General features: G+C 32.0%; 1 protein-coding gene and 4 non-coding genes across 5 annotated transcripts; all 5 read left to right on the plus strand.

The window, feature by feature from the left end:
- Positions 1-10,451: 10,451 nt before the first annotated feature.
- Positions 10,452-12,893, plus strand: LOC122280120 (60S ribosomal protein L32-1-like). The gene is made up of 4 exons (XM_043091096.1): positions 10,452-10,591; positions 10,764-10,866; positions 12,274-12,455; positions 12,540-12,893. The coding sequence occupies exons 2-4, from the start codon at positions 10,777-10,779 to the stop codon at positions 12,667-12,669; spliced, it is 402 nt and encodes a 133-aa protein (XP_042947030.1). The 5' UTR covers positions 10,452-10,591; positions 10,764-10,776; the 3' UTR covers positions 12,670-12,893.
- Positions 11,029-11,108, plus strand: LOC122280258. Its single transcript, XR_006229840.1, has one exon. It is a non-coding gene; the product is annotated as a small nucleolar RNA U31b (small nucleolar RNA).
- On the plus strand, positions 11,486-11,567 carry LOC122280260. Its single transcript, XR_006229842.1, has one exon. It is a non-coding gene; the product is annotated as a small nucleolar RNA U31b (small nucleolar RNA).
- LOC122280241 lies at positions 11,667-11,743 on the plus strand. Its single transcript, XR_006229826.1, has one exon. It is a non-coding gene; the product is annotated as a small nucleolar RNA Z195/SNORD33/SNORD32 family (small nucleolar RNA).
- LOC122280244 lies at positions 11,852-11,938 on the plus strand. Its single transcript, XR_006229829.1, has one exon. It is a non-coding gene; the product is annotated as a small nucleolar RNA Z196/R39/R59 family (small nucleolar RNA).
- Positions 12,894-14,415: the final 1,522 nt, after the last annotated feature.

Below are 14,415 nucleotides of genomic sequence, written 5' to 3' on the forward strand. Positions count from 1 at the left end.
AAACTTGAAGCAATCACCATGAAAAACACAAATGCCATTTCATACTTGTAATTAGAACAGAAACACAAAACAGATTGGAACAGATTAATCAAGCAACACAATTTTATGGCATAATTCAATACTTGAAGCAAGAACAATGTATAAACATTTATAATCAAGTAAAACAGATTCTACATATGCATATTTAAGTACTTGAAATTAGAACAGAAACACAAAACAGATTGGAACAGATTAATCAAGCAACACAATTTTATGGCATAATTAAATACTTTCTCAAGAACAATGTATAAACATTTATACATTGTTCAAAACAGATTCTACATATGCATATTTAAGTACTTGAAATTAGAACATAAACAAAAAACAGATTGGATAAGAATCAAGATGAATCAAGTAACACATGGTAAAGATAACAACATTAAATACTTGAAGCAATCACCATATATGATCCTTTATAATCAACCAAAACAAATTCAAAAAAGTATATTGAAATACTTGAAATTAGAACATAAACACAGTTACACAACTACAAGACAGATTGTAAATTTAATACTTGAAGCAATCACCATATATGATCCTTTATAAGCAACCAAAACAGATTCAAAAAGTATATTTAAATACTTGAAATTAGAACATAAACACAGTTACACAACTACAAGACAGATTGTAAATTTAATACAACCAATACATGCAACATTAAAACATGCACCACTACTTAAGGCCAAAATCACCATAGGATCAGATTAATCAACCCAAACATGAACAATAAAGCATTATTAAATAGTTCAAGCAAGAACATAAAGCATCATTAAATAACAATTAACTTGAGAGGCTGAGGGAACTCACTTGCGACTATAAATTTTTCTTTGAGCACAACTCAGTAGGCAAGATGATTAGCCAAGCAGCAAAGACAGATATAAAAGCAGAAAGCTCAAGTTAGACGCCAAGTTCTAAAATTGTAAGAAATAGCAAAATAACCAAATATTGGGCATATTCAACTATTACAAATCAAAAGAAAAAATTAAAATTAAAACATAAACTTAACAATCAAAGTGATGGACAACCAAAACAGTCATAGTCTCAGTGTCTCACAGTTACCAAAATTAGCATATACGACTGCTTCATGATCACGATTCATGAATGACAGTGTACTATAATGATTTCATGTAGATCTATTGTGCCCACAATACCACAAATCACAATATGAAAAAGAGTTAGGATAGAACCAGAAATGGGCATTGAAAATAGCTACATAAAACTATAACTAGATAAATCAATCAAATCTGCCAACATTCCCAACCAAATGCGTAGAAAAAGGAAACTAAATTGGGTAATCGACTCGTAGATGGACGAATCGACGAACCAGAGAACCACAAGCCACAAAATCAGGGAAGCAGTGGTTGGGAGTCATAAATGCATGCATTTAATGACCCATTTGTCGAGGACCGGCTGCTTTCTCAGAGGCTGAGATTACAGCCAGGGTTCCCCTCTAAAACGGCAGCCGACTGCATCTGCTAGGGTTTCTAGCAGACTGTAGAAGCAGCCATTTTCACTCGACGGCCCGAGACCCCTCGAGAACAAATGCTGCCCAAATGCACCACACAAATCGAATGATAGATTAAGATGGCATATAGGAGGTAACTAGTAAATAGTAATCGGTGTAACCGTGTAAGCATAAGAGATTCAGAGAATGGATAATAGGAGAAGAAGCTAGGGTTTCTCGATGGGAACAGATTGTGAGAGGAGAGAAAGTGAAGCGGCAAGGCCGAGAGAGTGAAAGGTGACTTGGTGAAAGTGAAACGTGAAACGGCGCAGCAGTAGAACTAGATGAAGACTCGGGAAGCATTGTAAGTTGTAACCCTAGGGTAAATGTGCCTCCATTAAAATCCAACGGCTCCAAAGTCCCAAGAAAAAGTAACCACATATCCAACGGTTCAAATCAATCTAGGGTTTAATTGGATTCGGCTCTTTAATTAAATTTATACTAGCATAAAAAAGCATATTTAAATATTATTCTATTAAAAAAAATACTATAGTCTATGCATTATAAATTATAATACATGTTAATTTTTTTATATTATAATTTTTATAATTAGCAAGTAGTGACTGTAGTGTTGTAAAAAAAACTATATTTATTTATAATAATTAATTATACTATAAAATTGTCTAACATTATATTTTATCAAACATTCTCCTAATTGGTACTCATAATATAAATTTATAGTTATATTAATTAGTATAATATAATAATACTATAGGCTAATACCGTATATTAACCAAAAAGAGTATTCTATTTTAGAAAATATTATAAGTTATAAATTATAATGCATGTTAATTGTTATATAAATTAATTTTTAAAACTAGCAAGTAGTGTTGCAAATTCATAGAATATATAATGATATAATCTAAGAATCATAGGTGATAAGTATTTAATAATTATGTTATAAAAATATTGTAAATAGAATGATATAATTATAATTTATGAGTGATATGTTATAGGGCAATAAGTTATGACTATAGCTTATAGACTATAGCCTAGAGCCTTATTATCCTATAAGCATAACTTCTTATATGACATTTCACTATTTGATAAGAATAAGATAAATATATCAATATCATATATTAATATTATAAATTAAATATATAAACTTATAGTATATGTAGAAGAAAATATTTAACTATAAGTCACTATAATTCTATATACATAATTAATAATACATATATAATTATTGATTATTATATATATATTTTATATTTTACTATATATGTATAAATATATACGAGTCGAGCTCACGAGTCGAGTCGAGCTTTATACGAGTATATTCACGAACATTAATCGAGTCGGTCGAGTTTTATACGAGTTTGTATCGTTTAATAATCGAGTTTATTTCTGTGTTTACGAACGGCCCATTTAATATTTGATTCGAGCCGATTTCGAGTTTATTCGAGTCGAATTCGAGCTGCCTGTCGAGTAGCTTGTTTATTTTATAGCCCTAACTAGAAGCGATGCTTGGTCCTGCTCACTCTACAATAATAACTGATGATGACAAGTTAATGGCTAAAGCAATCGTGAAGGTATTGTCTAATATAACTCACAAATTGTGCTTATGGCATCTTATACAAAAAGTTCATGAACATCTAACTCATGTTTACAACAAATATCCACAATTTAAATATGATTTTAACAACTGTATTCATGAGACACTGACTATTGAGGAGTTTGAGTTGGAGTGGACTAAAATGTTTTTGAAGTGCAAGTTTGAAGAAAATAGTTGGTTGCAAACTATTTACGTAAAGAGAAAAAAGTGGGTGTTTGCTTACTTGAGATCTATATTTTGCGCTGGAATATCTACAACTCAACGAAGTAAGAGTATGAACAAGTTTTGTAAAGACTATGTTAGTTCAAGTATGATGGTAAGTGAATTCATCTATCAATATAAAGAGGTTTTGAATGCCCATTATCTAAGTGAGAAAAAGAATGATGTGAAGACAAAAATATCGAGGTCAATTATGAAAACTTCTTACAGTATTAAAGAGGAAATGTCCAAACTCTATACAAGAAATCATTTTTGATCTTTCAAAAAGAGTTGTTTAGTAGCCTACAATTCAAGTCACACAAAACATGTGAGGAAGATGGAAGGAAAATTTATTTGGTGGCTATTCCTGAGAGAGAAAAGTCGACATTTGAAGTAACACTTAAGAACAATAAAAATGTTGTCTTGCACATGTCTTAAGTTTGAATTTATTGGCTCTGTATGCAAGCACATCCTACACATTTTGACAAGAAAAAATTATTTGGACTTTGTACTATAATCATATATGTTAGAGAGGTGGACAATCAATGCAAAAAGTCGCATAGTAAATAGGATATGTGTCAATGATGGGCCATTGGAGACAATCTCAACTGTATTTAAAAAGAAACATTGTTTGATGAGACAGTTTTATATAGTTGCTGAGATGAGGTCACTATCTATTGAGAAATATGAGCATGTTTTACTGGGAGTAAAGACTAGTCATCAAGAGCTTCTCTTGATGAGTGATGTTGATGTTGATGATGATGGTGGTAACACAGAGGGACATATGCTTCAGAGCCAAATAGTCTCAAACTTTTTATTGTAAGATCCCACAATCATTGTTTCTAAAAGTAGGCTCAAAACTTTACAACAAAAGAATCCAAAGGAAAATCTGCCAACAAAGAAGCGACAATGCAGCATTTGTAAACAAAAAAGGCATACTAGAACGAAATGTCCATCACATAGGTACTTGCAATGATTTCATTATGTTTCTAATTATGTTTTATGTTCCTTATATAAAGCTTTTAACTTGATGAAATATTTTTTTTAGTGGTATGGGCGAACCAAGTTCAACTATATTACCTCCAGACCCAACTATTATGTCACAAGATAAAGAGTATGGAGCATCACAGAATTTTCACTTTTTAGAAGAGAATTAATTAATGGGCAGCTGATGGAGTGGACTTTCTTTAGATCAGCTATTTCCTCATTCAATATTTTTTGTAGACATGATATTTTATAGCCATTATACTTTTGTAGCCATATTATTTTGTAGCCATGATACTTTTATTGGTTGTAATGATGAATCTGGTTAGTTGTAAGTTGGCTATAGTGGAGAATTTAGTTGGCTGTAAATTGGTTGTAAGTTGGCTCTCAGGTTTTGTAGAATCACTACAAAATGATTCTTAGGTTTTTGTGCAAGGTTTCTAACTAATTTAGCTGAAGATTTGTATTAGTTTTTTTTTTTTTTTTGTAGTAAAAAAACATCAGAAGACCATCTCTCTAATATGTTTAGTCTTTATATCTGCTACTTAAATTCATATAGTTGTTTTTATCTACAATGTGGCTCAACCACAATGAACTCAACTGATAGATTGAACCATTGGGAATAATACTTTGTAGATTTTTCACATACTCCACAGAGTGCAGTGTAGTTAGGATTAGAGATTTTTGAAACAATAAAATATTCAACATTCTTCTTTGTTTAGGGATCAATAAAATAGTCCACATTTTACTCATGCCGTAAAAAAAACAAATACAACTTGTCTTGATAAGTTAAGTACATCTTAATGTAGCATTAAACGATTTACAGGACATGAAGGCTTATAAAATTTCAGAGTAAGAAATAACGCAATAAATAGAATAAAAAATGCAATCAAGACACATTTGTACTTCTTCTTCATCGATTGGAATTTTATGTGTTCAATTCTTGCATGTTTAGCTGCTATAATTTCATTTCTTCAATGTGTTAATTTCAAGGTTCGTTTACAACAATCCGGTTGTTCCATTTCAATATTAACCCATTTGAAAAGGTCACACTATTTTTTATTTTTATAAAATGGATAATTGAAAAACTGCCGACCAAAACTTTTTGGATTGCCCGACGTCCGTATTTTGGAAGGAATGCCGCAATAACATATCGATTTTTGTCTTGATATCACATCATCTCCTATCCTCATAGACTGTAAGCTAGATATGGTGTCTCCTCCACTACTTTTCATATTGTTGCAAAAAAAAAAAAAAAAAGAGGAAAAAAAAACCACTTTCATCCACTAATGGTTGCATCCTGAGGCACTCAATATGATCACCAAATGCAATATAGTGCCAAAAGAATAAAAATATATAAAGAGATAAACACTAAACTATTCATATAGGATTTGTCTCTATTATAAATCCCATTAAGTGGGCCGGGCCTAATAAATAAATGTGGTTTAGTGGCCCATGGGCCTAGATGATGTTAGTTAGAATTGGACCATGGCCTTAGTTGGCAGTGCCGAATTAACTATTTTCATCTTCTTTCTTTTTGTGATTCTCTTTCTCATTTCATGAAACATCTTGTGTGCATTCTGTTTACTCATCGTAGCAATCATTTTCCATTTCCATACCATTTCCTTATTACAACACAGTGAAGAATAGCAAGACTTATTATAGTCTCCTACATCAAGTAATAGTTATAATTGAATACCAACCAATGTAAAGCAACTCCCCACTTTCACTCATTTCTAACACCTCCTTCCCCCAAGGTTATGGCAAAAGGGAGAGAAAATGAGCGCGTACAAATTCTTTTGAAGAATTACCCAAGTATTTAAAATATGAAATAAATCTATCAATTTCATATTTGATATTTTCTACACTACTTACAAACTGAATATACAACCCTAAAACTTTTTTTTATAAGTAAAAGATTTTATTCATAATATAAAAGTTAACATGGCCCAAGTACATATTTGATAATTAAATGTTCAATCCGAGCATATTTTTTCAACAAGGTGAAACTACTTTCACTGGCCTTCAAGCAGGGGTGGATATCGTGATCTTTTATAAAGAGAGCTCGAACGGAATGAGGCTTCAAAGGTTATGCACTAACTTAGATTCTAGAGGCATGATCATGACTTACACCCTAAATGTCGTCATTTTCAAGAATCTACTACAATGGGAAGAAAATGTAGAAAAGAAAACCTTAATCTCAAGAAAATGCAGAGAAGAAAATACCTAAGTTTACTCGCATCCAGCATGAGTCATCATGGGAGCAGGGACGGTGTTCCTTTTGTTCGTCGTCTTGGGATCAGGCGAGAGATGGAGAGAAAGATGGTTTTCTCTTTTAGACTTGAGTGCAAATGATAGGGGAGGGAGAGAGATTTGAAGGAAACAGAGGGGGATTGGGTGGATGCAGGTTCATATTGTGTTTTTCTAAAGTGCCTATGTGGTACATTAGCATTGGCTGGTGCGAAAATTGATTTTATACCCATCTAGCCCCAAGCTTTTCCCTAAAGAGAGATATTTTAGATCTTCCATCTTACATAATTGTTTTATGGAAATTTGGCAGTGAAATTGATGCTGGACAAAATTTAAATTAATTCTGATGACTAATTTCAACAGATGATTAACACATAGAAGATAAGATATTCTCCTAAAACATAGAGAAAACTCTGAATAATATTAATTAATAGTAAAATTTAAAATTATTTTATGAAACCCACAACCTGAATTTAAATAGCTGCAAAATTTGAAATTATGATGATTTTTCTATTTGAAAAATCTAAATTATTGTATGGGAAATAAATACATAAATAAACAAGAATCCTACAAAAAATTTGACCAAAATCGAAATAGAATCACTTCCAAAACTTGAAACCAAATATTTACTAATAAGGCAAAAATGAGCATAAATATATGATTTGAGGGAAAATAACTAATATTGCCCTTAGTCCAAGGAAGATATTTAGGTTTTCCTTCCACATTTTTGCAGATTTATCTTCATAAGGTAGTATTTCAATGCAATCAACATATAATCTATATCTAGATACCAACTAATGCTAGAAAAAATTTAGATTAATTCTAACGGTTAGTTCCAATAGATAATCAACACAGAGAAGATAAGAGATTCTTCCAAAATATAGAGAAAACTCTTAATAATATTGATTAACAGTAAAATTTGAAATTATTTTATGAAGCCCACAAGCCAGACTTAAATAGATCCAAAACTCAAAATAATGATGATTTTTTCAATGGAAAAATCTAAATTATTGTATGAGAAATAAATACATAAATAAACAAGAATCCTATAAAAAATTTGGCCAAAATCGAAATCAAAACCATTTCCAAAATATGAAACCAAATATTTACTAATAAGGCAAAAACGAGCATAAATTTATGATTTGAGGGAAAATAACTAATATTGCCCTTAGTCAAAGAAAGATATTAAGATTTCCCTTCCATATTTTTATATATTTATTTTTTTACTTTAATGCAATCAATATAGATTTTGAATCTAGATACCCCAAATCAATTTGGGTTTGCATAAGAAATTAGAATAACGCTACTCCCAACTTGTAACACCACTGGCTAACACTATCGTAATAGTGCTAATGTGGTAGATATGCATTGATTTGAAAATATTGAAATAAGGAAAAGATTTAGACCTAGTTTGGATAGCAAAATTCATTCATCTCATTTCAATATCCAAATTACACAAATATAAGCTTTTTTTAATTTAAAATTTTCAATTTTTTTATCTAATCATTTACCTAATCATTACAGTTTTTTCAAACTTTTAAATAAAACAAAAAAAATAAATCAATATTTTCAAATATTAAAACAAAAATAATATTTTAACTTTAAAATAATTTTATTCAAGTTTTTTTCCTTTCATGTCCCAAAATCTCATAAAATATATTAACTCAAACCATTTTACTATTATTTACAAACTATTTTTATTACTATTCATAGATCATCTCATCTCATCTCACTATCCGAACGAGGCCTTAACTATAACCTCAGTATGTGTCTACCACATCATAAATGTTATGTGGGGGCTACATTGAGGATGTTACAAATAACATTACTCTTGAACTATAGTAAATGTGAATCATATAGTTCCAATACATGAATGCAATTATTTCTTACCTACATAGATGGTATGTGGCTATGACAACAGAATGAAGCACACTGATTCACATTTCTTTTCAGTCATTTAGCAAAATCTATAAAGGTGCTGAAGTAATGGAACGACAAAGGTAAAACAAAAGGAAAAGCTCCCAAATCAAGTAGGAGAGTGAAGAGGGTGGAGAAGAGAGGAAAACTATGAAATTATTAGGAACTCAAAGGCACACTATTGAGAAGCATATATGGGCACAAAGCATGTGGGTTGCAAGTTTTAAACCAACAGTGAGTGCTTTTGGAAAGGTAGACTTGCGATGAATGCGTAATTCCTTGACGCATTACAAATAAAGTCAGCAATCGATTAATCAATAGACAGAATATGTGATGGAAGAATTCAGTACAAAATAACACATAGTATGAAGTGTTTATTTATTTAAAAAAAGAAAAATGATAATTGGAGTCATGAGTGCACAAACACCATACAATTATTTTGAAAAAAAAAATGAATAAATATAGGAACCATATAAAAAGAAGTTAATTTTTTAATAGTGAACCCATTCCTTTTTAAAGTTACTGCATAACACTTGTGCACTCCACGACTGTATGTAGTATTCCTCATATAAAAAATTGTTTTGACCAATCATATTAATGGAATGCGCAAAAAGTATATAAAAGTTACTATACCTAAGAGCTCTCTTGATGGATTCTTCAATCTATCATTTAAAATACATCACCAAAACTTAATTTTTTATTTTTTTTTACGTACTAAATTTTATAATATACCATATATCAGTTTATCTATTTTTTCTTTATATAATTTAAATATTATACGTTTTAATATTTTTTATTTATTTTAAATATTTTCTCTAACTACCAATAATATCCTCATATCTTTTGATATTTACAATATCTCCCCATATACAATATTATATAATTATGTTCTATTTTAAATTAACCCAAATTTATAAACTAAATCAAAATATAGATTAATTTAAAAAATAAAAAGAAGATATTATATAATGAAAATATTCTGGTCACATTAAATTGCTCTATATTTATTCCCAAAATCACCTCTTTATCAAGACCAAAATTCACAAACACCCAATCCCTTGTTTCTCAAGTCTCGAAGGGCCTCTCGAGTAGTAACAGTAGCATGGGAACGAGGTGGAGGGTCTGAGGGTCTGGAATGAACATAAAATACTTTGGAAAGAAATGGAAAAAATTAAATTAAAAGAGAGAAATGAATTAAAAATATTTTACATGGATGAACAGTTCCTCTAGATGTAGACATCTGAAGTTGAGGCCCACTGGACTAGGGGTGGCAATATGTCACACGACCCGTTAACCCAACACGAACACGACACGATAATAGCGGGTTAGGGTTTAGCCTTAATGAGTTTGGGTCAAAACGGGTTGACCCGTTAAGACACGATTGCTTAACGGGTTGATAACGGGTTAACCCGTTTTGACCCGTTATGACACGTTAAGAAAGTTAAAGTTACAATTATATCCTTATATCTAAAAATAAAATTATTAGAATTTCAATTCCGATATTTTTATTATTTGGATTGTAGTTTTGGACTTATAATTAGTTTTATAATTTTTATAGATATTGTAATTTTAACATTTATATAAAATTATGCTAAATTTAATCAGGTTAAAAAGGTTAATTTCGGGCCTATTCAACACATTTACATAAATAGTTTAAAATGAGTTGTATTGTGTCGTATTAACCTATTTCGTAATATTTTCTTAATTTATTTGTTTACTTATAAAAAAACATATTTCGTAATATTTATTAATGGGTCAAAACGGGTTGACACGACACGACCCGTTATGTTAATGTGTCGTGTTAGGGTTTGAGATTTTGACACGATAAGCTTAACAGGTCGGGTTAGGGTTGACCTATATGACCCGTTAACACGATTTGACACGATACGAACACGACTCGTTAACACGATTTGACACTCCTGCACTGGACCCGTCTGATATGGAAAGTGGATTATAAGACCACGTAGCAAGAATAAGCTCCAAACTGCAACTAGTGCCGGTTCAACCCGTTATCCTGATTCCCAAACAGGCACCTAAAGTCTTACGCCAATTCTAAAACCCTAATTCGACAGCCTCATCGCTTATATATACTGGAGAAATGCACCAGTACGCCAAGCTCGGCCGCTAAGCAAAGCCTATTCTCTGTAAGCCTCTCTCCCATTCTCTATTAGTTCTTCGGCATTTGTATACGTTAAGCTGTTTCGATTATTTGGCGTCTAAGGCTTTCGATATTCTTTGTGTTTAGGGTTTCAGATTTATTACGATTTATTCAAGTCCAAGCTAACAAATGTTTTTTCTTCGGGATACTTGTTTCAGAAAGTAGGAGAAAATGGCGGTGCCGTTGCTTACAAAGAAGATCGTGAAGAAGCGGGTCAAGAAGTTTAAGAGGCCCCAGAGCGACCGCAAGATCTCTGTCAAGGTATGTAAGAAATACTCATATCAGAGTCACTTCTTTATAGCTTTTTTGTTTGTTCAGTCATTTTAAACTTATTCCCTTTGAAGTTTTGTATTTTTAGACTGATTTGGTACATATATTTGATTTGCATACTAGCTTTTTTCTTTGATTAATGTTGTATTTGGTGAAAATGATGATAGTTTTTGTCGCCCCAGTCTTACTTGCATCTCATGATGCAAGATGGTGATGGACATTTTATCTGATTCTAGTAACTTTTATAATTAATGTCATCTTTTCTGCACTATATGCATAAGTATCCTTTTTTTTTTTTTTTTCCTTACATCTCAAACAAACCTTTTATTTTTTTCTTCCCTGCTGTTGTCTTTTTTTTTTTTTTTTTTTTTTTTTTTTTTTTTTTTAAATAGAATCACCGGAATAGGGTGATGAGTGTTGACACTAGTGTTCCATGCTTTATTTTTATGGTATGTGATGAAACCATTTTCAACTCAAGGACCCCATTGTGTTTATCTTTATGTTACGATACTGTTTTTCATATATTATTAGAGTTTGGCGTTTAAAAAGTTCACGCTTATAAAAAAAATTAATAGATTCAAGCCTTCTCACGGGCCTTGAAAAGCTCAAGGGATATGATGCTACCTTTTGACACCCAGTCTTACTTGCATCCATTGGTGCAGGCTGGTGATTTAAATTATATAATCTGATCCCTCTATTTACATATGTTTTTGTTTTTTTCATCGGTTCTGTTTACATATGTTGTTAATCCTTATTTGAAACTTCTTTGGAATAAAGGTCTAATTTATGCAACGAGATATGATGATGCCTAACCATCATTTCTGCAGTTTTATGATGAATAACAACATGCACTACCATCTGATCTCTATTGCATATTTTGGATGCATTTATTTCTTCAATCGAATACTTGTTAATGTGTAGTATTGAATTGATTTTTTTTCTAAATATTTTTGTTCTGGTTCTGCGAATGTATTTCTGCAATCAATGATGCAAAATGTTCATCATTTCTGACTTATATGTGATGATCATGTAAAATAATCACCATCTTTCGGCTGAGATTGCAGTTTTTTTTGTTAATAATCCCAAGCTTTATTGTTATTTTATTATAAATCTGGTAAATTGATTGTTCCATGGTAAACCAATTGTTATTTTGCCCATGGTATCTGATGTCCAGACTTTATACATTGTTGTGGCTGGTCATTTCGTTTCAAGGGCATAGATTGAATTGCTTACAGGTCTTGCGACACAGTGAGCCCGGGAAATTTCTCATTGGCTTCCTGTTACTAATTCCCTGTTTACATTTTTTCTTTGATATTATTAAAAAGAAAGTAGAGCTCCATTCGGTTTTGATTCAAACTTCTTTCTATCAATGATTTTGGTGGAATGCATCTTTGACAGACAAACTGGCGCAGGCCAAAGGGTATTGATTCTCGTGTGAGAAGAAAGTTTAAAGGATGCACGCTGATGCCCAATGTCGGCTATGGTTCAGACAAGAAGACTCGTCATTATCTACCCAATGGCTTCAAGAAATTTGTTGTGCACAATGTCAAGGAGCTAGAGCTGCTGATGATGCACAACAGGTAGGTGAAAGCTGCAGCCCTCACTGCAACTTGCTCAGTTTTTGTGAGTTTGTGCTTATTTTTTGTGTTTTTACACTTCTTCAGGACGTATTGTGCTGAGATTGCACACAATGTCTCCACAAGGAAGAGGAAAGAAATTGTGGAGAGAGCCGCCCAACTTGATGTTGTTGTGACCAACAAGCTTGCTAGGTTGCGCAGCCAGGAAGATGAATGAGTTTGAAACCCTTTTGTGTTTGTAGTGATCCTTAATAGTCTGTATTTAGACATGGTTTTCATTATGAGCCTCAAGTGGGTCGATACTTCTTGTTCAATCCATGCTAGCTGACTTATTCATTTGTGTTTCATACTGACAAGATTTTTCCCAATCTATTCTATCTTTGTTGCTTTGTTGTTTTAAAACCTTGCTTAAATAATGAAATTTTTGCGTAGGGTCTCCAAGTTATGTCTTCGTGAAAATATATAGCATCATTTTCTTCCGTTTTCTATCGTTGTTTTTCACACTTGTAAGGAGTCATGTTTAGAAATGTTCATCCATGAAATTACCAGTTAACAAAAAAACTTTGCTTCCGTATAACTGTATAAGCGCTCTTCAATCCAGCAACGATTACAGTACCCTACTTAAATAAATGAAATTCTTCCAATTTTAGACTCATGTATCTTATGACTTTGGCATATGCTACAGAATTTCTTTTTATAAGAAAGATGACTACTTACTTAGACAATGAAGTATCGTTTAGGGTATGGGTGCTGCTCTCTTCTCATCCAGTATGTAAGATGTGTTATATTTATTATTATTGGATGAGCTAAGTAGTGTAGAGTATAGAATTTTAGGGCCACAAACACCAACATAGAAATAATAAAGGAAGAAAAACGGAAAAAGTTGAGAAAAACTTATTTTTGCAGGACTCCATGTTTTGTTGTCCAAAAGATTGAAGAAAAATACCGTTTGGAGAGGTGGTTTTTACAACAATCCAGCAACGATTAAAGTTCCCTACTTAAATAAATGAAATTCTTCTGATTTTAGGTCCGTTTGGAATTTAGATTGAATTGAGGTTGGTCTAATTTTAAATTGAGTCTAATATTCAAATATCCAATTTTTAAATCATTAATGTCATCTTAACTCAAAATATTTTTATGGATCTATAACTTTTTTATACCCATCACATGTTTACTCACGGGACTCACCATATAAGAGTCTCCAAAGTCTCTTGTATCTTTGGCATTGAAGTATCTATGTCTTTATAAGATGGGTGCCAGTCTTCTTCCATCCCCATTTATAAGATGGTCATATTTATTATTATTAGATGATATTTTATTAATAGTGTGATGTATAGAATTTTTAAGATCCACAAAGTCGCAAACACCAACATAGAAATTATGAAGGAAGAAAAAGGGAAACAGTCGAGAAAAAACGTATTTTGGCTGCACTCCATGTTTTCTTGTCCAAAGGGTTGAAGAAAAAATACGGTTGGAGAGGTGGTTTTTACAACAATCCAGTTAAAGGATCTTCAATCACTGAAGGACTAGAAGTCATGGAGAGACGCACTGCTAAGTACCAACTTGCTCAAGAGAGTAGAAACAGTCGTTGAGAATCTCCAATTTCCCTCTGTTAATGGATTCCACTAATGGTGTTCAAACTAGAGCCTCTATGCTTAGGTCTTATTGAATGTGAATCGATCGTACGCACTCCCAATATATGAATAAATTCTTCTTCACCTATAGAGATGGTCTCAGTCAAGATAATGAAATGAAGCACATTGATTCACCTTCCCCTTCAGTCACATACCAAAATCTAATAAAGTTACTAAAGAAATTGAATGATCGAGGTGACACCAAGAGGCTCCCAGATCAAGTAGGAGAGTGGGGAGGGTGGAGGATGGAGGATGGAGGAAAAAGATAATGTATCATTAATCCAAGGGCACACTATTCAGAAGCATAGCTGGGCATAACGCATGTGGCT

This window comes from Carya illinoinensis, chromosome 10 (genome assembly GCF_018687715.1).
Source record: "Carya illinoinensis cultivar Pawnee chromosome 10, C.illinoinensisPawnee_v1, whole genome shotgun sequence".
NCBI lineage: Eukaryota > Viridiplantae > Streptophyta > Magnoliopsida > Fagales > Juglandaceae > Carya > Carya illinoinensis.